At 34.9% G+C, this 27,989-nt stretch overlaps 1 protein-coding gene and 1 long non-coding RNA gene across 6 annotated transcripts; both read left to right on the top strand.

Annotated features, from left to right (window-relative positions):
• Positions 1–4,909: 4,909 nt before the first annotated feature.
• LOC145804217 (uncharacterized) lies at positions 4,910–9,108 on the top strand. Its single transcript, XR_014345844.1, has 3 exons — positions 4,910–5,433; positions 5,531–5,614; positions 8,860–9,108. It is a non-coding gene; the product is annotated as an uncharacterized LOC145804217 (long non-coding RNA).
• Positions 9,109–18,741: 9,633 nt separating this feature from the next.
• Positions 18,742–26,774, top strand: LOC114287616 (bifunctional nitrilase/nitrile hydratase NIT4A). 5 transcript variants are annotated; one of them, XM_082897500.1, is made up of 6 exons: positions 18,791–19,052; positions 23,725–23,904; positions 24,865–25,158; positions 25,351–25,632; positions 26,118–26,128; positions 26,219–26,774. In XM_082897500.1, the coding sequence occupies exons 1-6, from the start codon at positions 18,914–18,916 to the stop codon at positions 26,246–26,248; spliced, it is 936 nt and encodes a 311-aa protein (XP_082753626.1). In that variant the 5' UTR covers positions 18,791–18,913; the 3' UTR covers positions 26,249–26,774. The 5 variants fall into 5 exon arrangements, with proteins under 5 accessions (XP_082753628.1, XP_082753626.1, XP_082753625.1 ...); XM_082897502.1 differs by lacking the exon at positions 26,118–26,128 and having other exon boundaries at positions 18,742–19,052; positions 26,267–26,774; XM_082897499.1 differs by lacking the exon at positions 26,118–26,128.
• The last annotated feature ends 1,215 nt before the right edge of the window (positions 26,775–27,989 follow it).

Here is a 27,989-nt window from a genome sequence, read left to right as displayed (position 1 = left end):
TTCAACTTTGTTGAAGGACTCTCCTATTTTTGAGGCCAGAAGCTATCACTTGTCTCTTTATCCCTCTTTTAGGCCTTTTTCTTGCATGATATTTTAGGCCTACTTTTGATTATTTTTGAAGCTCGACATAAACTTTAAAGTGTCTTTTTTTGAGCCTCTCTTCAACTTTGTTGAAGGGTTCTTCACTGTTTGAGGTCAGCTGCTGTCCCTTGTCTCTATTCTCTCTTTTAGGGCCATTTTTGCATGATAGATTAGCCTTACTTGTGTTTGTTTTTGAGAGTTGTCATAAACTGAAAAATATCTTTTTTTAATCTCATATTCAAGTTTGTTTAAGGTTCAATTTTTTTTTGAGGTCATATGCTTCCTTGTATGCTTGATTGTCTCCTATTTTGAGCCTTACACCTAAGCCCTTGTTGCATGCTTTGTTTGGCCTTATAGCCACTGAAATACAGTGGATTTTCAGTGGCTAAGACACTATTTTGAGCCTCCAAATCAGAGGGGGGTGACCCCCTCTCACCTTGACTTGTTTGGTGGTCATTTTGGCCTTCCAAAGAGACCCTATTTTTCATGCTTTGGAGTCACTTTCTAGGGTCAATTTGGTGAGTTTTGAGACTACCATATTTGATTTTCATAGTTTTTTATGCCATGCCAAATGTCTATCTTGCATGTGCTTAATGACTCCTTGCATGGCCCTCTAAAGTAACTCATCATTTTTGCATTCCATGGTTGCATATCAGTGGTTATTTGGGCCTATTTTCACATGTTTTATTCACTGATTTTTTCTGGTTTGGTGAGATTCCATGTGCATCCTATACTTGCCATGTAAACCATGTTTGCTAGTCAAAATTGCATGCTATTTTAGTCCATCTTGCTAGCATTTTTTGGCCATGCTTTGAACTAGAAATATTCATGATTTGGGACTGCCTTGGCTCTGTCTTTAGACTTCATGATCAAATAATGCGTGCTTTGTATAGCTATAGGTCAATTCATGTGCCTAGTTTTGAGTTTCGGGACCATTCCATGCATCGGGTGCCATATTTCCGTGATTCGGGACCATTTTGTATCATATTTCAGTACTGAAATTTGCATGTTTGCATACCTTGTTCCATGCCTTGCCATGCCTTGTTAGAGTTGCATGTCATGCCTTAGGTTCGGTCCCCGGTTTGCGTGCATGCGTGCACGCATTTCGAGAGTCTCATTTTCACCTAATGGCTACTGATGTGAGTGTGGCTGAGGTCCATTCATGTTGGTGTAAGTCCATTATGCATTGTGTATGCCATTTCAATTCATAGCATTGCGTATGCTAGGTTGTATGTTAGAGCATCGTGTATGTCATGTTACATCGCGCATTGTGTATGCCATTTCATAGCGTTGTGTATGCTAGGTTGCATGTTAGAATTGCATTCATGCATATCATGCATATTGCATTGCGCTTGGGATAGGAGTTAGCCCAAGCACGGGAAACGAGGGACGTTTCGTACTCCGAGTGACGGAACGTGTCTCAATTCCTGGTCACCGACACTCCGGATTATCCATGATGGAGTCTAGGCCTTGTTGTGTCCATATGTGCATTCATTTCATATTGAGTCATGCAAATCGACTCCACGGCCATCATGCATCGAGATGCGTGATTGGTGGCACGAGGATCGAGGACTACACTCCCTGAAGAGTAGTCATGCATACATATGTGAAAATACTTTGCCATGCCCTTTTGTTGCTCTCTGTTACAGCAAATCAGAAATCAACAACCTTCCGGAGCCTGGCACGCATCCCAAGAATAATTGCAAACAGAGGCAAACCGGGCATCGCAAGGGATTCTCCGCACAAGGTAACCCGAGCATGCGTCATTCATCATTTGGAACAGAGATGAGGCAGTCCACGGATTTGCGTGCAATTTACTGCTTTCCTAGATTAATTTGCTAATTAATTAGGATTTTGTATTTATTCGGGACTGCATTATTTATTCATTTGGGACTGTATATTATTTATTCGGACCCTCCGGGTGAGGGCACAATTGTAATAAGTGTGCGTGTGCGTGATGTATGTCTTCCAATCCCACGTCTTTCTCCTTTTTATTTACCCGCTTATGATGGTTAGATTAAGGCATGTTTCAATTAGCATACAGTATGATAGCATGTTTGCATTCATTCATCTGTTTTGCATGCACCGGGCTCAGCGCATCATACTAACTGCATTATATTTCAATTCCAAGTTGAATACTTGTTAGTTGTAGCATTTCACATGCCATCTTTAGAATAGCCGAGCCTTCTATAGTTGCATTTTTGCATGTGTTGCATTAGGCATTTCTATATAGTTAGGATCATGCATGGATTTCTAATTAGCTTCTGTTTTGGCTTGGAGTACTCGGTAAGTTTTATGCTTTAGCATCCTTGCATGCGTGTGAGTGACTGCCATGATAGCATGCTTACCATGAGGCTATGTGCTTACGTGATATAAACTGCATGAATGCCTGTGGGTGAAGGTTGGATTATTTGAATTGGAATAAATGCATTGACTATGAGTTTTAAGCCCACTAGATAAGTGGCAAAATCATGTTTTTCTAAACCCACCCGAGGGTGGCAAATCCACGTCTTAGCCTACTTGCGGGTGGCACCATCAAACCACTTTCAAGAATAAACATGAAATGTTTTGTTCCAATTCAGACGATCCAGTCTATACTTGTATGCTGTGCGCATCACATAGTAAATCTAGGCTAATAACCGGAATAAGAACGCATAAAGTTTTCAAAACTAGATATCATGGTTAGTAGAGGCCGATCTTTGATCGGGCGAGCGGGGGTGCTCACGAAGTGACCTTCCCCAATCGTATCCAAGTTCCCCAGCCGAGGAAACTTTGGTGATGACGGACACGTGGCCTTAGGCAAACGAGTCAGGGTTTCCTAAATTTCCCCAAAATAAAACATTTAGGTGGCGACTCTGTATCTGGCGAAACAGTCCATGTTTGGCACTTCTTTCTAAAAAAATCTGTTTTCTCAAAACGATTTGCCGGATTTGGACTCTTTGGTTCAGATTTAGAACCGTGACAATTTGAGAGTCCGAACCTGTAGTGAACCCCAATACGAACAGAACGGGACCTCATCCCTCCCGGGGCGTTCGGGGACGTCTACACACATTGGTGAACTTCAATCATTTGTTGTACCGAGATGATCGAATTACCAATGAACCTTTCATCTTGGCATCCCAAGCAGAGCAAGTTTGGTATGTTGCAGACCTGTTACAACCAGACTGGTAAGTCGTGGTGAAGATGTCTCAAAGAGGTTTATTTGATATGAGTTCGACTGATCCACAAATCGAGCCATACATGAGCCAACAATTGGAATAAAATATAATGCTTCGTGATGAAGAAGTTGGTTGGGTGAGGGAAGCCGCAGAAGGGGAAACAGTTGATGTTCAAATAGGCTGATATTTAATCAACGTTAGTAATTCAATTAAGGCCAAGGTTGTAGTTAATCATCAATTTCTTAATTTACTTTGTCTTTGTAATTGTATTAGTTCAATTAATGTCATATTATAGTTGATAACAAACCATTTTCTATGTTTCTAATGTCAATTAATGTTATATTGCTTGCAGATTATTATGGGAAGGAAGAGGAAGCCTGATCATCCCCGGCGCATGATGTCTGATGTGCTACATAACAGGACATCAGTAGCACCACCATCAGAGGAGACATCACATCGGCCACCATCGGAGGGGCCATTAGTGCCACCACCATCTGAGGGCCCATTAGTACCACCGTATCGACCACCATCAGTGGCACCACAGCAATTACCATGTACTCAGCCTCCACGCCTACCATCAGTGCGTCCACCATCAGTGGCACCACAGCAGCTATCATCCTTACTAGAGTCATCAGCTTATGAGCCATCCGCAGGTATATAAATTTGCTTTGATTTGTATGAAAATTATTTAAACATACATTTATTTATGCTCATTATATATAACTTGTTTATTCTCATTGTATTTTGCAGACCCTTCGACTTCTTCACAGCCTACCTCAGGTATAAGAATTCGATTTGTATTCATATTATTTAAATTTGCATTTGTTTATTACCATTGCATATTGTTTATTGTTATTGTATCTCGCAGGTCATGTTAGTTCTTCATCAACCTCGACTAGGCGTGGTAGAGGATATGCCAAGGACATTAAAGAGTGGGGTACTGGTAAAAAGCTGGACATACAATTTGATGAAAATTAATGCCCAATAGGGGATAACGTGGCGAAGTTAACTACTCAACTTGGCATCATTGTGCGGAATGGTAACATTGTTCCTCTTACTTTTCTTGACTGGAACAATGTGCCTGATGATATTGTTGATGCTATCTGGAAGGATGTGAAAGTAAAAGTATATTTTTGTCCACAAATTCGAATTCCAAAATTGTGTTATTATTATTTAAACTTTGAAATTGTGTTTTATAGGACAATTTGAATATATGTCCAGAGGAATACAAGCCAATCTGCATGAAAAACTGCAACAGCATATGGAAGGATCACAAGAACAAGATTAAGGCTAAGTATTTCAAGCCTAGAAGTTCTGATCCTAATCTGAAGGATGATGTTCCTTTGCACATTGTGCCAAGCCAGTAGGAAGAACTTGTGGAGTATTGACATACTTCCGATGCTGAGGTATACAAATAAGTTATATTTATGATATGTAAACATACAAATCATATTTACATACTTACATTTGTTGAACCTGTTACAGAAAATTACAAGTAGGAATGTTAAAAATCAGCGAGCTCACGGCATAGCTCATACCACAGGGCGTACTACTTTCTCTCAGATACGGTATGAGGTTTACATTTTATTGTTTTATTTTTGTATATAAATAAACATTGTATATTTGCAAATTATTTGGATTCGAATTTTCATATTTCTAAAAAAATGTAGATGACCAATAAGGGGGAGTCTACTGATAAGATGAATATTTGGCTTATGACACGTAGAGCAGATGACCCAGAGGTTATCCAGACCTTGGTAGTTTCCAAACACCTTTGATTGTATTTAAAGTTTATTTTTTGTGTGTCAACCATCTTAATTTGGCATATACTTGTATGTCTTATTCAATACAGGATGAGTTTAATCGTCAACTCTCTATGCTACCTGAGGATGGTCGGACTTTGGAGGCTAGGAATGCCATTTTCCATGAGTTGATAGGTCATGACGGACATAGATATTGTCGCACATACGGGAGAATTGTGCCTCGGAGAGCGGTGTATAAAGATAGTGCTGGGCCGTCATAGTCAACACCCCAGCCATTGACTATTGATCAGATCACGCAGCAGGTTCGTGCAGAGCTAAGGGATGAGTTGAGGGAGGAGCTGCGAGCAGAGTTCTCTACACATTTACAGCAAATGAGAGCTGAGATGATGGCCTTTGTGTCACAGGGGGCGAGTGTGGATCCCAACAGACAGGTTCGATATAAATTAAATTGTTTGATAGTTCAATATTCACACAAGATTATGTATAAAATTCGAATATGATTAACACATTAGGCATTGACTATCATAGGTTCCTGATGCATCGAGTGGCCACAGGGCATTTAGGGAATCTGCAGAAGATGAGAATCCATATACACCACCACCAGAAGATCAGGTATAAAATGTATCTTTGCATTCTAAGCTAAAATGTATCTTTGCATTCTTTACATTCTAAGTTAAGAGACTTGTGGGAGAAGACGGGACTCAAATCGGGTTCCCGGATTGGGAGTTAGAACCGGATTTAGCACGAAACTTGGCACACACGACCGCCTAGGCACGAGAGACTTGTGGGAGAAGACGGGGCTCGAATCGGGTTCCTGGTTTGGGAGTTAGAGTCGGATTTCACTTTAGGCAAACTAGTTCCTTAAGAAACTTGAATTCGAGGTGTTAAATCCCCAAAATCACCAAACGGCGTCGGTTTAGCACGAAACTTGGCACATACGACCGCCTAAGCATGAGAGACTTGTGGGAGAAAACGGGGCTCGAATCGGGTTCCCGGTTTGGGAGTTAGAGCCGGATTTCACTTTAGGCAAACTAGTTCCTTAAGAAACTTGAATTCGAGGTGTTCACGCCCCAAAATCACCAAACGGCGTCGGTTTAGCACGAAACTTGACACACACGACCGCCTAGGCACGAGAGACTTGTGGGAGAAGACGGAGCTCGAATCGGGTTCCCGGTTTGGGAGTTAGAGCCGAATTTCACTTTAGGCAAACTAGTTCCTTAAGAAACTTGAATTCGAGGTGTTAACGTCCCAAAATCACCAAACGGCGTCGGTTTAGCACGAAACTTGGCACACACGACCGCCTAGGCATGAGAGACTTATGGGAGAAGACGGGGCTCGAATCGAGTTCCCGGTTTGGGAGTTAGAGTCGGATTTCACTTTAGGCAAACTAGTTCCTTAAGAAACTTGAATTCGAGGTGTTAACTCTCCAAAATCACCAAACGGTGTCGGTTTAGCACGAAACTTGGCACACACGACCGCCTAGGCACGAGAGACTTGTGGGAGAAGACGGGGCTCGAATCGGGTTCCCGATTTGGGAGTTAGAGCCGGATTTCACTTTAGGCAAACTAGTTCCTTAAAAAACTTGAATTCGAGGTGTTAACGCCCCAAAATCACCAAACGGAGTCGGTTTAGCACGAAACTTGGCACACACGACCGCCTAGGCACGAGAGACTTATGGGAGAAGATGGGGCTTGAATCGGGTTCCCGATTTGGGAGTTAGAGTCGAATTTCATTTTAGGCAAACTAGTTCCTTAAGAAACTTGAATTCGATGTGTTAACGCCCCAAAATTACCAAACCACGTCGGTTTAGCACGAAACTTGGCACACACGACCGTCTAGGCACGAGAGACTTGTGGGAGAAGACGGGGCTCGAATCGGGTTCCTGGTTTGGGAGTTAGAGCTGGATTTCACTTTAGGCAAACTAGTTCCTTAAAAAACTTGAATTCGAGGTGTTAACGCCCCAAAATCACCAAACGGCGTCGGTTTAGCACGAAACTTGACACACACGACCGCCTAGGCACGAGAGACTTGTGGGAGAAGACGGGGCTCAAATCGGGTTCCCGGTTTGGGAGTTAAAGCCAGATTTCACTTTAGGCAAACTAGTTCTTTAAGAAACTTGAATTCGAGGTGTTAATGCCCCAAAATCACCAAACGGCGTCGGTTTAGCACGAAACTTGGCACACACGACCGCCTAGGCACGAGAAACTTGTGGGAGAAGATGGGGCTTGAATCGGGTTCCCGGTTTGGGAGTTAGAGTCGGATTTCATTTTAGGCAAACTAGTTCCTTAAGAAACTTGAATTCGAGGTGTTAACGCCCCAAAATTACCAAACGGCGTCGGTTTAGCATGAAACTTGGCACACACGACCGCCGAGGCATGAGAGACTTGTGGGAGAAGACGGGGCTCAAATCGGGTTCCCGGTTTGAGAGTTAGAGTCGGATTTCATTTTAGGCAAACTAGTTTCTTAAGAAACTTGAATTCAAGGTGTTAATGCTCCAAAATCACCAAACGGCGTCAGTTTAGCATGAAACTTGGCACACACGACTAGGAATGGCAACGGGGCGGGGCCGGGGATCACCCTCCTCGTCCCCGATCCCCGATGGTGAAAATTACCCCGATCCCCGACGGGGGACCCATCATCGTCCCCGACCCCGGACATTCCCCGGGCAAAAAAAAATAAAAAATAAAATAAAATAGCAGCAACAGTAATAATATTGTTAGATCTGAGATGAACAACAATACACAACAATAATAATCTAATAATGATCCTATGTTTAATCTTCGTCAACAACAACAACAACAACAACGAGATATATATACATATTCTGAATAAAAAAAAAATCTGAATCAACAAATATATATGTATATATATAGAGAGAGAGAGAGAGAGTGATTCACGATATAGAGAGTGATTCAAAATATATATATATATATATATAGAGAGAGAGTGATTCAAAATATATATATATATATATCTGAATCAAAAAAAAATCTGAGATCTAAGGGTTAATTCACGATCTGTTGGCGATCACGATCTAAGGGCTGATTCACGATCTGTTTCCGAGAGTGATTCACGATCTGAGATCTGTTGGATGATTCACGATCTGATTTTGAGAGTGATTCACGATCTGTGGCTGATTCCGAGCGTGAGACCGAGAGGGACAGAAGAACCATTCTCTGATTCACGATCTGTTGGCTGATTCCGTGAGTGATTCCGAGCGTGAAACCGAGAGGGACAGAAGAGAAGAGAGAAAAGAGTGGTTCTTCCATTGACGATTGGTGGTGGTCGATGACAAGGCAGTAACAGAGGTGAGGAGAAGAGAGAGAGAAGGGGCTTAGGGTATGAGATGAAGACCAAGATGAAAACTAGATTAGGGTGTGAGAGAGAGAGAGAGAGAGAGAGAGAGAGAGAGAGTAGTGTGGAGGAGAATGGATTTGTGAAATCAGTGAATAAAGAAATGAGGGCAGATGAGTGAATAAGAAAGTATATATATACGGGGATAAGTTCGGGGATAAACCGGGCCGGGGAACGGGGACGGGGCCGGGTACGGGGTTGGAACACTTATCCCCGTCCCCGGCCCGAATCTGTTCGGGGATTAATTTTTAAATACCATCCCCATCCCCGTGGGGATATTTTTCGGGGAAAACCCCCTCAATTCGAGGTCGGGGGGTCGGGTCCCCGTCGGGTCGGTTTCAAATTGCCATCCCTACACACGACCGCCTAGGCATGAGAGACTTATGGGAGAAGACGGGGCTCGAATCGGGTTCCCGGTTTGGTTAATTTTTTTATATTTTTCTGTAATTAAAATATTAACACCATTATATTGTTATTAATTATTTTTATTTTGTTTTTTTCAGATATTTCCTAAGTAGCAGTTTGCTTCTTGTGGAATGCGGGCGTGTAAAGATTATGACCAACTTTTATTTTTGTAACCCACGAAAGAATCAAGACGAAAACTTTTGATTTTGATTTTGATTTATGTTATTTAAATTTGTGAACAACATTATGTATGTATTATGCAACATTATGTAGTGGCATAATTTTTATTATTATGAATTTTTATTTATGTATTGTTATGAATGGAACAGCATTATGAATTTTCATCATGTGCCAATTTTTGTTTATGTATGTATTTATATTATTATGTAATTTTTGGATTTTTTTAGTTATTTTTCATTTAATACAGGTTATTTTTATATTTTTAATAATTTTAATACAGAGTTTTTTTTTAAAATTTTTTTTTAGACGGCAGAACACCCCGTCGCAAAAAGAAAATTGTACCAAGCTTTTTACGACGGCACAAATACTGTCGCAAAAGGTAGGGAATTGAATTGAAAAATAAGGCCTTTAGCGACGGTATAATTGCCGTCGATAATAGTCATTAGCGACGGCTCAGGTTGCCGTCGACAATAGTCATTAGCGACGACACTTTTAGCGACGGGATTTTTACCGTCGCAAAAAGCTCTTTTAGCGACGGTAATACTGTGCCGTCGCAAAAAACCCAGATTTTTGTGGATTATTGGCGACAGTAATTTGCCGTCGCAAAAACAATGGCGACGACACTTGCCGTCGCTAAAGCCCTTTTGCAACCCCCTTTGTTACGACCCCCACTTGCCGTCGCAAAAAGATATTTTACCGTCGCAAAAACTTTTTGAGACGGCGTTTGGGGTATTTGCGACGGCGTTTTGCCGTCGCAAAAAACAAATTTTTTTGTAGTGATTTCACAAAATCCTACATAAACGTAACGTGACGTGACACTTACATAAACTTAATGTAACGTGACACTTACATAAACGTAACGTAACACGTTACGTTTCGCAAACTTAATGAGTTTTTTTTTTTTTAAATTAAATGTGAAAATGTTGCTGGTTTATGTTTGTGTCACGTTACGTTTCATATAAATTGAATGTTGCCATAGATCATAGGTGTCACGTTACGTTTACATTACGTTACGTTACGTTTATATAGGAAATTGCATATTACTATAGATCATAGGTGTTACGTTACGTTTATGTAGGTGTCACGTTACGTTACGTTACGTTTATATAGATATGAGTTATGGTAACATTCAATTTCCTATATATGGTTTTACTATTATTTATGATATTAACAACTAATATTGAGGATAAATGTGTCAACAAACTTCCCACAGGATTTATGGGAACATAAGTTTTTTAGTAGGACCATATGTAGCATAAGTCTCCCTAATAGGACTTATAAATAATTTTCCCTTTAACTTATTACCTTTGTTATAAAAAAATTAATAAAAATTATGTTTTTTAAAAATAAAACATCTAGTGACAAATATAATACATTAAATAAGTTACAATTATTGAATCGATATAATTTTTTGTATAAATAACAAAATATTAAAAAAAAATAAACAGTTTAGATTATCGAAACGAACTCTTGATGGACCTCACAAGCTCAAGCAATGTCCTCCCATCTAGATTATGGACTGAATGGAAACTACTTTCATTCTATAATGTACACTCTTTTTCGAATTGTGTACCATATGTCTCAATTATGACATTTGTGGTCTTTGTTTATGACCTAGTATGGTGTTACTTATAAAAAAAATGTTATAGGTCTCAAATTTTCTACTAAACAAATGACCAAATGTCTTACATGAGTGTGGGCTCCACAAAATTCCGGACCCCGTACCCATGTAAAACATTTGGTCATTTGTATGGTAGAAAATTTGGTATCCCTAGCATCACACTAATTATAATTATGACTTGGTTATAATTTATTATGGTGTTTGTTATGACCTATTGTGGTCATTAATTATAACTTAGTTGTAACTCACTATGGTATTGGTTATAACCATTGTGATTACAACAATGGTAGGTATCATGAAAAAATTTTCATGAAAATAATCATGAAAGCTTTGTTACCCTTGGATTACACTTAGAATAAAGCACCACACACTAATCAAAGCAATCCAAAGATCAAAAATCTTTCATGATCATTTTCATAAAAAAAATTTTATGATCCCTAACTTTTCTCTTGTGATTATTGTTTTAGTTGTGATTGAAAATATTTTTTATTATAACTTATGTAATATTTAATTATGAATCATTATTATTTTTTGATGGGCAAATTACACTTTAACCTTTTATGTTTAGTCACTTTCCTACATTGACCCTCTTAAAGTTTTTTTTTTTTTTTTTTTTTCATTCTCGCCATTTATATTTTAAGTTTTTTTTAATTTATTCTTAAAGTTAACTTCTGCTTGAAATGGGACAAAAAATAAAATACCATGATAATTGTCACATAATATAAAAATATATTATTATATTAGAATTTGAATTTGTATAAGATGTATGGGTTATATATAATAAAATATTTTTATACCACGTGACTGTCAATATATTATTTTCTAGAGTACTCAGGCTAAAAATCCAAATTTTAATTTGAATTTTCTTTGTCCATAGGTCTAGACACTAAAATACTTTGTCTGTAAGGACAAATTAGTACAAAAAAATCAAATTATGACATTTGTGGTCTTTTTTTATGACCTATTATGGTGTTACTTATAAAAAAAATGTTATAGGCCTCAAATTTTCTATCAAACAAATGACCAAATGTCTTACATGAGTGTGGGGTCCACAAAATTGCGGACCCCGTACCCATGTAAAACATTTGGTCATTTGTTTGGTAGAAAATTTGGTATCCCTAGCATCACACTAATTATAATTATGACTTGGTTATAATTTATTATGGTGTTTGTTATGACCTATTGTGGTCATTAATTATAACTTAGTTGTAACTCACTATGGTATTGGTTTTAACCATTGTGATTACAACAATGCTAGGTATCATGAAAAAATTTTCATGAAAATAATCATGAAAGTTTTGTTACCCTTGGATTACACTTAGAATAAACAACAAAGATAGGTATCATGAAAAATCTTTCATGAAAATAATCATGAAAGCTTTGTTACCCTTGGATTACACTTAGAATAAAGCACCACACATTAATCAAAGTAATCCAAAGATCATAAATCTTTCATGATCATTTTCATGAAATTTTTTTTATGATCCCTAACTTTTCTCTTGTGATTATTGTTTTAGTTGTGATTGAAAATATTTTTTATTATAACTTATGTAATATTTAATTATGAATCATTATTATTTTTTGATGGGCAAATTACACTTTAACCTTTTATGTTTAGTCACTTTCCTACATTGACCCTCTTAAAATTTTTTTTTTTCATTCTCGCCATTTATATTTTAAGTTTTTTTTTAATTTATTCTTAAAGTTAACTTTTGCTTGAAATGGGACAAAAAATAAAATACCATGATAATTGTCACATAATATAAAAATATATTATTATATTAAAATTTGAATTTTTATCAGATATATGAATTATATATAATAAAATATTTTTATACCACGTAACTGTCAATATATTATTTTCTAGAGTACTCAGGCTAAAAATTCAAATTTTAATTTGAATTTTCTTTGTCTATAGATCTAGTCTATAAAGACAAACTAGTACCAAAAAAAACCAAATTATTCCCCCCCCCCCCCCCCCCCCCCCCCCCCCCCCCCCCCCCCAACATATCATTTGGTATTCAGAACCATACTTTCAACCCCTTATCTCTCTACTCTCTCTTTCTTCCCTATACTTCCTCCTTTTACCTCACTATTGTAGTAGAGCCGCTCGCCGCCGTCACTTGCATTGCTGCTGTTCTCTCTCTCTCTCTCTCACACACACAGTTGGTGTTTCTAAAACCCTACCTACCAACAATGTCGATGAAGCGATGTATGAAAATCTAATGGAAAAACGGTGTAGTGGAGAACACTGTGTTCACCGAAAATGGGTCAATGGAACTCAAGATATTTCGAGTTCTAACAAATCCGATGCTTCTTCAGCTGATCATCTGGTTGTCATGATGCATGGAATTCTCAAAAGGTATATATATAATCATCTAGCAGACATATATATATATACACTCATATGTTCTTAATTTCTCTTTTTGTTTTGTGAATTGTTTTATTGGATTTTGATTTTGATGATATTTATTTAAATTTGATTGATTTGAAAGATAAAATTCAAATTTTCAATTAATGTTTGATATGTTATAAACCTTTTACTTTTTGTGTTCTCCTAATATCTTATATTTCTCGATTCAAAATTTACACTGGCGGCGCTGGTGGAGAACCGAGTGTGATGTCGGTGGCGGTGGTAATCGACTACGTAGTGGTGCAGAGGAAGAAGTCGATCTACAGATCTGTAGATCTATGGTTTGGGCTCACTTAGCTGTATCTATATGTTGTATACACTTCCATCTATAGATTTGCAGAAGCTAGGGACGGTGGAATGTGTTGGAAAAAATATTTTTTGGGACTTTAATTTAATATTAAAATGTGGTGACTTTAATTAAAAATTAAAGTGGGTCCCAACCATCTATTGTGTTGGGTCTAAATGGGTTTAGATACTTTTTATTGAGATCTTTACACCACAGATAGAATGGCCAAAAACCATTGAGATTTGAATGAAAAATTACCTCATCAAGTTAGCTTCATGGAAAAAAAGGTAATAAAGTTTGTAACTCCTGCATTAATGGGTTTTGTAACTCCTGTCTTTATTGCAGAGGTTAATGGTGCATTATGAACAGCCATAAAGGCTGGAGGCTCTTCTTCTTTCCCCTATACATGTATAAATTGAGACCCTCCTGTCAAGTCTCAAACACAGAAATTTTTACTTCCATTTCACAAGTCAGTTTGCCTGAAAGTTCCTACAGTGAGAGAGTGCTGCCACTGTTTTGTTCGCTAAGCTAGACAGAGAGTGCTTCTGCCGTAGCTGGTTTTGACCGTCGTATCCTGGGAGACAGACGCCGGGATTCCTCAAGCACTCGACCAGTGAGGCGGCGAAATCTGTTTTAAGGAAACTGCTTCCGTGCAGGCTTCGGTTTCGTCTCTTTACCCTTTTATTGTTTTGTGTATTTCTGTTGAAATTTAGTTGTAATTATTAGTATGTGTTCTTAGTATATATATAATTTGATTTCTTCATAAATCTATTTATTTAATTTTAAAATTTGAACAACAGAATGAATAGTATGTCGTCAATGTCGGAGATTGGAGACGGAAAATGCTTTGTGAAGATACTTGTATATATAGTAGGAGAGGATATATTTTTTCTTATTATTGTTTTTTTCTTCCTTTATTGAGGGATATAAAGCAAACAAATTATTATTTTGTTGTTATTGCAGAAATGTTAAAATTATGATCTGTTGAAAGATTATGGAAAAGGATAATCTGTATACAAAGAGAGAGAGAAAGATTATGATATGTTGAAATTTTTTATAATCTGTATAAATTTCAACAGATAATTGCTGTTGTAAAGAGAGAAAGAGAAAGATTTTGCTAACATATAGTGGGGTTTGTGTATATTTGTGAGTGTATGTATGTATGTATATCAGTGAGTGCGTGTATATATGAGACAGATCTGGAAAAAAATTGATGTTGATGATGATAATTGTAACAAATAAACACATATTTTCAACTGGTAGTGAAAAAAAATGAATAGATAGATAGAATTTAGGGGGAAAATTGAACATATTGTCAAAAATTTTGAACAGATGGATATAAATTTGAACAAATAGACAAAAAATTTGAACATATAGATATAGTTTTGAACAGATAATCAATGAAAAGTCAAACAGATAAAAAAAAGTCAATGGATAAAATTAAAAACAAAATGTCTTCCAAGACTTCTCATCAAATTATTTCACGAAGCATGGATTTCTCACCAACAAAAAATATTCACTGGACCTAATCTTTGCACCCTTCTTAGATTGGATTTATCATCAAATTTCTCAATTTTTTTCTACATAATTTTTAACATAAATTGAGAAAAATTATAAACACAAAAGGTCAGGGTGAGAAAAAATAAATTTTAACTAGCAAAATAAAAAAGTAAGCACTATAAAAGGACAAAATATAATTTATTGTTTTTATTATAACTAAAAATTATTTAATTATGATATTTTATATATGATATACACTTTTTTGTAAATATGTATATTTGAGTGATCCTTATTTTGTTACATTATCACGTCAATATACTTGCGCAGTGAATAATTGTTCACTCCCACACTACAATTTCGAAAAGCGTTGTTTGTTTGTGAGATCGAGAACTTGTTTGGCATGAATTAAAAAAAAAAGTATATCTATTTATTATTTTATCTTTTCTATGTTATGTTATTTTTTATTTTTTTATATATATTTTCATAAGAAATTAGAAAGTGTATTTATTTAGATTATTCAAATGAAAATGTTCTTTCTAGGTGGAAAGGGCTTGGATCGTACTGTTTATTTATGGATTGGATTGTGCTTTTGAGCCCGTGAAGTTTACTATAAATCCTATTTAGATAATCTGAATCGTGAATATGTAGAGCTTGTCGAGTATTTTATTCTTACAAAAAATCGCATTGATGGGATATCAATAGTCTCTTGATTATATCATATTTTTGTCAATAGTAAATATAATTTTAAAAATAAATTATTAGCAAAAATGTGTTTCGATCAAGGAGCTATTAATATCCAATTAACGTGATTTTTTGTAGGGATAAAGTAATCGAAAACTCTATATATTGAACGGTTTGAATTATCGAAATGAGGCACATGATAAATTCCACAAGTCTATTAACACGTTCAATCCACAAAATGGGTTGGAATGAGGCCTTTCCTTTCTAGATTGATTTTATTGTATTTTTTCTATAATTTTAATATATATATATATATATATATATATTAAGTATTGTTAGAGAGTCTAAGGTAGTTGTTGGTTTAGTTTTTAAATTATCATTTGGATAAAAAAATTAAAAAAATATGTTTGGCTAACAAATTTTTAAAAGGAAATGACTGCCCTCCGGTCCGATTTAAAATTCTTTTCAAAATTATTTTTCTCTTCCCCCACCTCCTCTTTTTTCTTTTTATTTATTAATCAATTAATCATTCACTTTTTCTCTCTCCCCTTTATTCTCTTTTCTCTCATTCTCTCACATTCTATACATCAATCAATCAAATTTCTTCTCACACCGATCTATTCAATTGTAAAAAATATATATATATATATATATATATATAAATCATCCCAAAATTATTTTCAAAATTCATAACTAAACAAATTTTCAATTTTCAAAACTATTTTTAACAACTTATCTTTCAAAATACAATTCAAAACTCAAAACTTGTTTCAAAAACTAAACCAAACGGAGCCTAAACCGTTATTTGGCAAGATGGCTGGGACTAATTTAACCCACTAAAAGATAAAATAAGTTAAGAAGTCAATAAACTAAAGGTATATTCAAACTATAATCATTTTACTTTTATTTTTTTTCATAAAATTACAAAAAAATTAAAAGTTCATTTCAAACAAAACTTTTTTAACTAAATGATAGTCAAAAAGTTAAAAACTCAATCTAAAAAACGTTATTTCCAAACAAAACCTAAATTGGCCAATTATGACATTGCCAATTAAACAATGCCCCATTCAATAAAAATCTAATAATTTTATTATGCTAAATGGGCAATTTTAAAACTTGGCTAAAAGTTAAAAATCAATATTTAAACTATTTTGTGTCATACCATCATTCTATTTTTTTACACATTTAAAAAAAAAAAAAAACTAAAAATTAAATTTTAATCAACTTCCCAAAACAATGCAACTTCTACATATAAACCATGACACAAAATAATATAAATAAATGACAAAAAAAAAAGAGAGGTACAACTCAAGCTCAAAAATATTTTTATTTTTCAATTATTAACCTTTTAATTTAAAAAAAAAATGGGAATAGATTGGCAATTCAAAATTAAGAGAGCATTTGGGCTTGATGGGGTTCATTTTGGAGCCGACTTTAGTGATCAAAATTGTTTATTTTTTAAGATTCGTTAAATAGAATATTCATAAAAAATTAAGATGATCAGATATCGATAATTATATATTTGAAGCACATTTATATTATAAAAATACTATAATTACTATTGAAATTATAATTGTATTTTTTATAATACAAATGTAATTCAAATATATAATTACTGATATTCTATTATGTTAATTTTTTACATGAGTGCTATAATACTAAAAGCTGAACGACAGTCCCAAAATGGGTACACCATACCCAAATACTTTTTCAGTTGTTTAAGATGATATAAATAAACATATATATATATTTTTATAAAAAATATATATATATAATACAATAGAGAGATGATGTAACCTAACTAAGATAAAAAGATAACTAACATAAGATAATCCAAACCAAAAGGTAAACAAAGAGTTGTTTTAAAAAGTTAGTTAAAAATTGATTTTTTAATTTTTATTTTAAAAAATATGTAAAAAAATAGAGAGATAATGTGATTTAAAATTTTGAAGTTATGTCAAATTGGATGGCTTCCATTTGCTTTCTAAATCCGTGGGGCCTTGAACAGTTGGCAGCTTCTTACATGCTAATTCAAATCTCTTCGTAGCCACACGATTTTTTAGTTAACAATTAACTTTCCAACTTGTCATCCGTTAATTTTGGGATCAATTACCTAATATCGGTTAATCGAAGTAGGACGAGGGACAAATCTCAGGTGTGTGCACCAACTCCACAATGTACACAGCATTTTAGTCGGAGAGTACAACTTCCAAGATTCAACCCTACTCTCCAACCTGTCATCCGTCGATTTTGGAATCAATTACCTAATATCGATTAATCGGAGTAGGACGAGGAACAAACCTCGTGTGTGTGCACCAACTCTACAACGTACACACCATTTCAGTCAGAGAGTACAGCTTTCAAAACTCAACCCTATACCCAAACCCTGAACACTGGTTGTCCAACACTTAAAGGACTGTCCTAAGACCACTACACCAAAAATTTTGAGAATTTGTCCTAAAAAGTGTGGAACTTAGGATCTCAAAACGTATGCCCCAATGCTTCACCAAAATGCCACAACCCCTTCGATTATAGCCACACATTACCTCGTGTCATCACTGCTCAACATTAAAAGGTCTAGGTAACAAGTATTTTAAGATACAAATAAAATATAAAATAATTAAAAATATATAAAATATTTTATATTAAATTTAATGTATTTTTATTAAAATAAATAATTTTTTAAATATTTTTTATATTTTAAACATATATATATATATATATATATATTTTAATATATTTCTTAATATTAAACAATGCATAAGATGCATTGATTAACATTCTCCATATAAAAACTAGGATGTAATTTGTGTCTACTGGAGATATTTTTTATCAATAAAAGTTTATGAAAATATAATTCAATTAAATTTTTTTAAAGACTTTTACTTATAAAAATATTTTATTTAATGACTCTTATCAATTAAAATCTTATATTTAATAATTTTTACCAATTAAAAATTTTCATTTGCGACAAACTATTTTCTACAAATTAAATTAGAAGAGTTATGTTACGGTCTCAAATAATCTATTAAAATTTTTAACAAATCTTTTATATGAGTGTGGAACTTACATATATATAAATTCATATGAATCACGTACTCACATAAAAAAATGAAAAATGCATAAGACCCAATGGAGTGTGGGTCTGTTTTGATTGATCAAAAACTGTTATTATTATTGTTGTTGTTATTATTATTTTTTTTAATATCATTGGCAGCCGCCCACGTAAAAGTGGAGTGCTGGGGTTCGTTCGTTCCGTATAGAGAGTTCGGAGCAGCACTCGTAAAAAAATTTAATAAAGATTTAATAAATTATTTAAAATTCATAATATTTTTTAAATTAAAAAGCAGCAGCCTCGTCAGTCCCAGTGCAGTGTATTCTAGAAAGGTCCCCCCACAACCTTTTAAATACTATGCAAAAAGGTCAGCCAGTGCTAAGACTGAGGAGAGAGAAAAAGCGACTCGGAACAGCATGGCTCTCGTCCCTGCACCAGCCACCGACGGACCACTGTTCGCGGAGGTGGATATGGGCGGCAGCGACTCCGCTCCGACGGTTCGAGCCACCGTGGTCCAGGCCTCCACCGTCTTCTACGACACCCCTGCCACCCTAGGTTCGCTCGATTCCTTTTACTTCGAATTCATTCGTGTGATTTCTCTAGGGTTTTCGAATCTCGAATTCCATATTGATTTCTCTTCTGAATTTTATACTAAACACCGCCGTTTGTGCGTTTGTTTGATTGCTCTGAGAGAAATGTGAAGAAGGACAGGCAGACCCGCTCTGACTTTTTCAGGGACATTTTAAGAATGGGCCTTGGTGGCTACAAATTTTGTGGCTCAAATGGTCTAAAAATGTCAAAACGACGTCATTTTAAATATAAAACAACTTTGAAAATATCAAAACCACGTGGTTTTAACATTTAATTTGTGGCCACCTAAAAGAATAATACTAGGGATGATAAAAATAATATTATTTTATAAATTTTTTTTATTCTTTGATTAGTGTATAATATTTTATTATCTTTCGTTATGATCTTCATATATATATATTTTTTTTCTCTCTCTCTCATTATCTCTAGCATTAATTCACTTTTCATACGGGCCTTCATACATTTAAAAAAAAAAAAATATTATGTGTTTAATTTTATTTTTTTTAAAGTATTTGACAGTTCTCATAAATTACTTCCATTAACTTTTATAATAAGAAAAATGACTAAAATAATCTAAAATGAAGGATCAAATAAAAAGTAAATATAATGTAACAAAAATCACTTAAACATCATTGATCTGTCATGTTTAGCTGTAAAATTACTAATTTAGTTGACATAATTCAACTTATAAGTTAAATTATTTTCGCCGGATAAAATTACAAATTCATTTAATCTTTTGTACGAGTACGAAATAATTTTCTCGTATAATCCTGTTGATCAAGTTTACACTCCTACAAACGTCGTCGATTTAATACTTGAAAACACAAACGTGAGCTAACTGGCAGGTGTGTGCCGGAAACATCTCCGATGTCTAAGTCAGCAAATAGACAATAGACACAAAAACTCAAGAATTGTGATACCTGTACATAGTTCCAACTATGAGCTTTTATAGATTCTGCCTGACAAGATTTTAACTCTCCTTATAAGAGTCCTTCTAGGAATCACACTTCCAGTGAAGAGTGTCTATCCTGATAACACTCTACTCACTACCAACCAAGTGAGATGGTTTGCATAATCCTAGTAGGACTCTACTCTACTCAGCAGAGTCCTCCTAAGAGTCTCATATCCAAGGATAATGCTTATCCTTAAAACACCCTCATCACTACAAGCCAGGTGAGATGGCCACACCCTCATGCTCAAATATACATTATTGACTGAGCTATTTTATCTTGGTCCCTTACTGTTTAGGCCGTGTGATCGGAAGCCGAGCCACCAAATGGTACCTTGCCGAGCTACACAGAGCTCGGCCTTCTCTATTGACAACATCCCAGTTCGATAAAGGATTACCTTCAGATAGTTAGGTCCAGGCCCTGGCAACCCATCTCTGGCCGACCTAGTGTCTTCTTAGCCTAAGACTAAGCTACATCAGCTGTTATCTCGGCCCATTGCGCGGCCTAACTTCCAAAGAAGACTTTTCCTAGCTTGGCCCAATTTGTTCACAAATTACCCTCTCATCTTTCATTTGGCATAGATAAGTAAAGGCAAGATTTAATTAATTTTAATTTGAAAAGTGTAGCTGCAAGTAGTATAATTAATCATATTCTATAATTGGAAAATAACCAGTCAATAATTTTAAGCAATTCACCACATTAATTAATTTTAAATCATAACTGAATTTTGTTGAGATTCTTTAAATTTCAATGGGATTTTTTTATAAATTAATGTAATAATTAATAAAATTTTGAAACCTTATTTTTAATTAATTTTTCAAACTCAAAGCGGCAGCTTGTCCAGCTTGTGCCCAAATCGCCCTGAACTTCATGAACAAAGGACATATGCATAATGTATTTTTAAATTGAAATTAGTAAGGGGGGATCAAAAAAATTAGGATTGGACCCTTTAAACAAAATAAACAATGAATTTTCTATTTGGCCAATTTGAACCTTAGGTTTCATTTGCTTTAGTTTTGAAAATCAATTTTGGAAGATGGTTTTTGCAAAGAGTTTGTAAAATTTGAAAACTTGTTTGCTTATATATTTTGAGAGGGAGAGGTAGACTGAAGCATACTATTGGGCCCGTGAGTCCCACCACGGGTCCCGTTTCGATGATTCAAACTGTTCAATGTGTAGAGCTCGTCGAGTACTTTGTGCCTGCAAAAAATTACGTTGATCGAATATCGGTAGTCCCTTGATCGCATCACATTTTTGTCAATGGTAAACATGATTTTAAAAATAAATTGTTAACAAAAATGTGTTCCGATTAAAGGACTATCGATATCCGACCAACGTGATTTTTTACAAGGATAAAGTATTCAGCGAGTTCTACACATTGAACGGTTCAGATTCTCGAAACGAGACCCGTGGTGGTACGCTCTAGTCCACTATGTGGATTGGAGAGAAGCCATCTACATTTTGAAAATAGTTTTGGGATAATTTGTATTTTTTTTGTAGTTGAATAAATGAGAGAAAATTGATTGATTGATTGATGTGTAGAATGTAAGAACATGAGAGGAGAGAAAAAGTGATTGATTGATGTATAAAAAAAAGGTAAACTACGAATAGGTCTTAATAGTTGAATTTAATTCCTATCAAGTCCTATTGAAAATAAGTCCTACTAAAATTGTCGCTAAAAATAATTTTTTTGTGACAATTTTTTGCATGTGCCGCTAAAAATTGACAATTAGTGATTTTTTTTTGTCACGATTTTTATAAATTGTTACTAAAACTTACAATTAGTGACGTTTTTCTGTGACAAATTTTTCAAACTGTCGCTGAAAGTTGAAAATTAGTGATTTTTTTTGTGACGATTTTTTAAAATTGTAACTTAAACTTATAATTAGTAACATTTTTTTGTGACAAAAATTTTATATTGTCTTTGAAAATTAACAATTAGTGATGTTTTTAGTTAGTGTTTGATGAAAAATGTCATTAATTATTACAGGATCTATTGGACAATAAGTCTATTTATTAGAATTTACACATACGTCCTAAAAAAAAAAAATAAAGAAAAAGAGAAGGAGAGAGGAGAGAGAAAAAACAATTTTGAATGATTGTAAACCAAACATACTTTTGCATTTTTTAATCCAAAAGTTCATTTAAAAACCAAATACTGCCTTAATCTTTTGATTTTTTTTTTCTTTTCAATCTAAACTATTTGCCTATTTTGTTAAAGTAAAATCGATGGAAAAATGGTATTTTAGTTATTAAACTCAATGAAAAATGATATTTTAGACATTTTATATACACATACATTGAGTTTAGTTGCTAAAACATTCTTTTTTTCTATTGGTTTTACTTGATGAAAATACGTGAATATTAAGATTGAAAACAAATCAAAAGATTATGATTTAAATTGATAAAATTAAAAACTCAAGATTTATTTTGTTACAGTTACAAGGGTCAAACTCTGTTGTTTTTCTTTTTTCTTTTTGTAATTTCTACTTAAAAACAAAAACGAAAAAGTGGGATATGTAATTGTAAGTGAAAGATTGGTGTTATCATAGTGGATGATAGCAATTAGCAAGAGTGTTGTACTTAGCTCACAAATCTAAAATGTGACCTCCTAAATGGTCCTTTGGGAAAGAGGGTTTGGGGATTTTTTTGGCTAAAATAGCCACAAGAAACAAAATAGGTTTTTTAGCCGAATAAAATAAAACATCACATCCAATCTATAATCATTACATTTTTTTTTTCACAAAAAAGTCAAAAAAGCTAAAAGTCCTTCCCAAACAAAGCTTTTTAGCCCCAAGTTAAAATAGCCAAAAAAGCCAACCCACTTCCCAAACGAACTAGTGTGTCATTCTTCTGTATCTTTCTTTCTCTGCCTCCAAAATGCACTTGCACCGAAGCCAAATTAATGGTTTCAGTCTTTATATACTGTTAATATATATTACCACTCGGGTTACATGATGATAAACCTGAATTTCTGGATTTAGGTCATTGTAGCAATCTTGTTTCCATGAGAAAGCTTACTTAAGGTGCTATTCGGAGCACTGGAAACTTATGTTTGTGGGGCAATCACTGATTGGAAACTCCATGCAACTCTTCCATGTAGGCTAACGTCATTTTTTAGGAACCTAGATAACATAAACATAATTTTTGTAGTACCATTTTATTTTCTGCCTCCAAATAACTTATTTTTCAACTTTTAAATGAGGATAGATCTATAACGCATAACCAAGAGCTCTAGGCTTTTTGAACATGCGTTTTTGTTGATTTTTATCTAATTCATCCCAGCTATCATAGGGCTCCATTTTATTTTGAAAACAAGAAATAGATAAAAATAAAAAATGAAACCGTAGGATTTTTGCTGATTTGAGACTGGAAGATAACAGAAGGTGCATCTCAACTGGACTCCACTTAACGACTTCCTAAATACACCTTGGCATATTTCAATTCTGTGTTTCTTACTTTTTGAAAACCAACATGAGAGGATACAAACTATTATTCAAATTTATTCTTTCATTTTGATTCTCTTTACTAGAAAATGGAGGGCAATTTCTATCATACTGAAGTAGTCAAAGAAATGGTAGATATTGATAGATTTCATTATTATCTATGCCATCTAAGCTACCCTATTTTGAAACTAATTGAAAATTCTGGATATTATGGGGGTCTAATCTTGACTGTTTTTTCAGATAAGGCTGAGAGATTGCTGGCTGAGGCAGCCTCGTTTGGTTCCCAGCTAGTTGTGTTTCCGGAAGCCTTTGTGGGTGGTTATCCTCGTGGCTCAAATTTTGGTGTTACAATTGGTAACCGCACAGCTAACGGTAAAGAGGAGTTCCGGAAGTATCATGCTGCAGCCATTGATGTGCCTGGTATGTCCTTTTGTGTTTGGTCTAGGCAAAGTTGATTAAGAGTCACAATCCAAAATGAATGTGATCTATTTGGACTCTTTGTATTGTGTTAGGCTGCATGTACTTTTTAGGAAACATTGCTTTAGGAAAAATTCTATGCAATACCAAATTGTGTTCACACATACATATAGAGCGTGTATATGTAGGGTATAATTAGATGAGGTATAGGGTTTCATGTAGAGTATCCAAATTCTAGAAGTTGAATTGGTTTAAGGAGGCACTTTTAAGTGATGTATTTGTGTGTATGCATGTGTGTTAGCTACGGAGAAATTAAAAAAATGACGAGAGACAGAGGAAGAGAATGAGAAGGAAATGATGCTTATCAAATGCTACATGTCATTATTTAGTGATTCATGTTCTTCTTAGGATGGATCTGTACAAATATAGGTTGTTTCATGTGCTCGGGAATGAGTATCAGGCTTCGATGTGTCCGGACCTCCCTGAATCGTAAATCTTAGGATATAGGGAAATGTATACAAAAGTTGGTAACGGGTACTGCACATGTCCTGAAAATTTAAATATGTTCTATAGCATATGAGATGTTATTAGTTAGGAATGTTCTTGGATTAAATTGGATTTAGGAGGTTAATTTCCATATGTGTGAGAGAGTATACATTTTTCTCTACTATTAAATGTGGGGCTTCTTCTTCTTGAACATCATTAAATAATAATAATACACAAAAAAAAAAAAAAAAAAAATGAGGATCCAAGTGGCCAACTTGATGTTAAAAGAAAACGAATAAAGGTGTCTAATTTGGGTACTGCGGTTGGATACATATCTTGCCCTTACCCTTGTCTTATCCAGTGGACATAGATACAATAGGTGGAATGGAATTGAAGAGTTAATAGTCCATGTAACACTTACATGTAATCTACTTTTCCATTAATTTGTATGATATTTTTTATCTATGACATATGCAGGACCTGAAGTTCATCGATTGGCTGCTATGGCTGGAAAATATAAGGTATATTTAGTGATGGGTGTGATAGAGAGAGATGGATATACACTGTATTGTTCAGTTCTGTTCTTTGATTCTCAAGGTCATTTCCTTGGAAAGCATCGCAAAGTGATGCCAACAGGATTGGAGCGTATAATCTGGGGGTTTGGAGATGGATCAACAGTTCCAGTTTTTGATACTCCAATAGGGAAAATAGGTGCTGCCATATGTTGGGAAAATAGAATGCCACTTCTGAGGACAGCAATGTATGCAAAAGGTTTGTTATGTTATCAAAAATTGGGTAGGCTACCTGGATAATTTTTCACCATTCTGCTCTATCAAAGGCTTAAATTATATTATTTATATTTTTTCCCTACCGCATCCCAAGTCAGCTTAGGTTTTCACTACCATTTCTTTTTGTATAATATATATTTGAACCTTGATTTAGTAATGAACTTTAACCTTGTAGGCATTGAAATATACTGTGCACCTACTGCTGATGCAAGGGATGTATGGCAAGCATCAATGACCCACATTGCTCTTGAGGGTGGATGTTTTGTTTTATCAGCCAACCAATTCTGCCGAAGGAAAGATTACCCACCTCCTCCGGACTATGTGTTTCATGGAATAGAAGAAGATCCCACACCAGATTCTGTTGTTTGTGCTGGAGGCAGCGTCATTATTTCACCATCAGGCACTGTTCTAGCGGGCCCCAATTATGATGGGGAGGCACTTATCTCTGCTGATCTAGGTATGGTTTCTCTGTACAATCTATGCCAAACCTCATTAACTTATCCTCATATTGTTGTTCACGATAAAAGTAAATAAATTTTCTGAAAAGAAACAGGATAGGTAAATAACAGAAAATGTCTGAAACCCACAAAAAAACTCCCACAATTCGATCCACAATGATGTAGTATAATAGGTGTCAACATTTGTTTTGTTACACACCTAATTATATAAGGCCCAACTCCTTTGTCACATCATTAATTTGTGGGTCTAAACATATGGGTCTCTAGCATTTCTCGGTAAATAACATAGGATCATGTGACTATATTGTGATCTAGTTTATTATAAAATTATGATTTTTTTTTTATTTTTATTTTTTTAAAGTTCTGCATTCTAATAGCAACCAAGCCTAGTGCAAGAATCTTTCAATGTTTTCTTGTTGCTTGTGTGGAGCATATATCTTCAAACGTTCTCTCTCTCTTCACTTTGTGACTATTTGTGCTTCAGTGAAATATCAGGTTCTTCCCCATATTCATCAATCTGAACTATCTTAGGTTACCAATTTGGAATATTAAAAGTTACTTCGGTTTTTGCGTCACATACTCCAGAAAATTCTATTTGTCATTGGTATTTTATGACGATCCAATGATGGACAGATCTTGGGGAAATAGCACGTGCGAAGTTTGATTTTGATGTGGTTGGGCATTATTCAAGGTCGGAAGTGTTTAGTCTAACTGTGAGGGATCATCCAACCGACCCAGTCACTTTTACATCAGCATCTGGGAAAACCGAAGGCTCTCACAATTAGGTACTGGAATCCTCTGCTGAAAACTGTTTGAAGTACTTGCTTGAATACCAGTCGATTCTTCATCAATAATTGATGGTTGATGAGCACCATCCTCATTACTAGAGTCTGATGAATTGGCTGTCATTGGCATTGTATTGAGAATCTTCTGTTACATGGTTGCATTTGCATGTAGTTATGATCAAGAATGTATCTGGTCATTTACGTGTCTGTTGCCAAAATTGTCAAAACTTATGTTCTGTACATATATCATATATGTATCATTTCCCAGTTGTAAGTGCTCCTTCCAAGTGGTGATGAGTGTCATGACCAAGAAACTACCTTCTCCCAGTCGAAATTGATAATGTTGTTATGCGCTATATGCATCTATATCATCTCTAACTTAATTCAGGGTGCTCATTTATCCGAAAAAAAAAAAAACCTTAATTCAGGCTGCTCATTGCATTGATTGAATCATCAGAACTATTTAGATATCTTCTATAAATTGAGTTTGTGAATCCATATGACTTCAGTTCTTCTATTTCTTTGTTTCGGACCATTCTTTTAATTCTTTGATCTTTTTGTTGATTTTATCTGTTATCGAGTCAATTTGCAATCACAACTTGTATTGAAATTTCCCTATGCTGTTTGTAAGAAATGCACTATATACTATATTTACACTCCCAGACTTCGAATAATTTCAATTTTATCCTTATACTTTTTGAAATTGTATCAATTTAATCCTTCTTGTTACATTTAAAACGGAAAAAGTTAAAAAAAATTACATTTTAACCCCAAATTTCAAAAGAAATGTACAAACCCACCTTCTCCTACTTAAACTCACCCTCTTTCCGTTTCCTTTAATTCTTCAATCTCTTCTTTGCTCTATGAGTGCAGCATTAGACTCTCTTTATACAAAATTTCACAAAATGGTGACAATGGCGACAATCTCAGTAGCTGTGAGTCTTGTGATTCGAAGAAAGAGAATCTTTGAAAAGCCTTCAAAGGTCTTTAATCCCACTCATCTTCTCTCTCCTCCTTTACCCTCTCATGGTCCGACCTTGATTCCCACTTCTCCTCCCTCCAAACCTAGTTCACTCTCCTCTAATCCCAATAAAACCCCCAATCTCAACCACTCAAACAACCCCCAAATCAAATCCAACAATCGGATTCACTTGTCTCGGTTCGGCCAGAGCGGCGCGATGAGCGAGCCACGATAAAAAAGTAAATTCTATAAATCTGCTTTTGATTGTAGCGCATTTTATGAGTGTTTTGTTTTCTTTTAACTATTCCAAATAGTATTTATTTATTTAGGAGCAAAGTTGTGTAGAGTTCCCTAATGTCCATAAAAAAGTTTGATAATCATTGTAGTTACTGAATCGACCGATCAATAGGAAAAGATAGTAGCAGATTATGGGTTGTCATGAAATCATGCTATTTCCTTTTTTTAAACCATCATTTGGTTGATAATTGTTTAATTAAAGAAATTGAAATCATGCCATTTTTTTTTAAACCATCATTTGGTTGATAATTGTTTAACTAAAGAAATTAGGGGTATCTAAACAAGTCTTTTGGAGTTGCAAATGTGACGGCTT

This window comes from Camellia sinensis, chromosome 12 (genome assembly GCF_055761805.1).
Source record: "Camellia sinensis isolate YWXY chromosome 12, ASM5576180v1, whole genome shotgun sequence".
Taxonomy (NCBI): Eukaryota; Viridiplantae; Streptophyta; class Magnoliopsida; order Ericales; family Theaceae; genus Camellia; species Camellia sinensis.
This window is presented reverse-complemented; position numbering and strand designations above follow the sequence as displayed.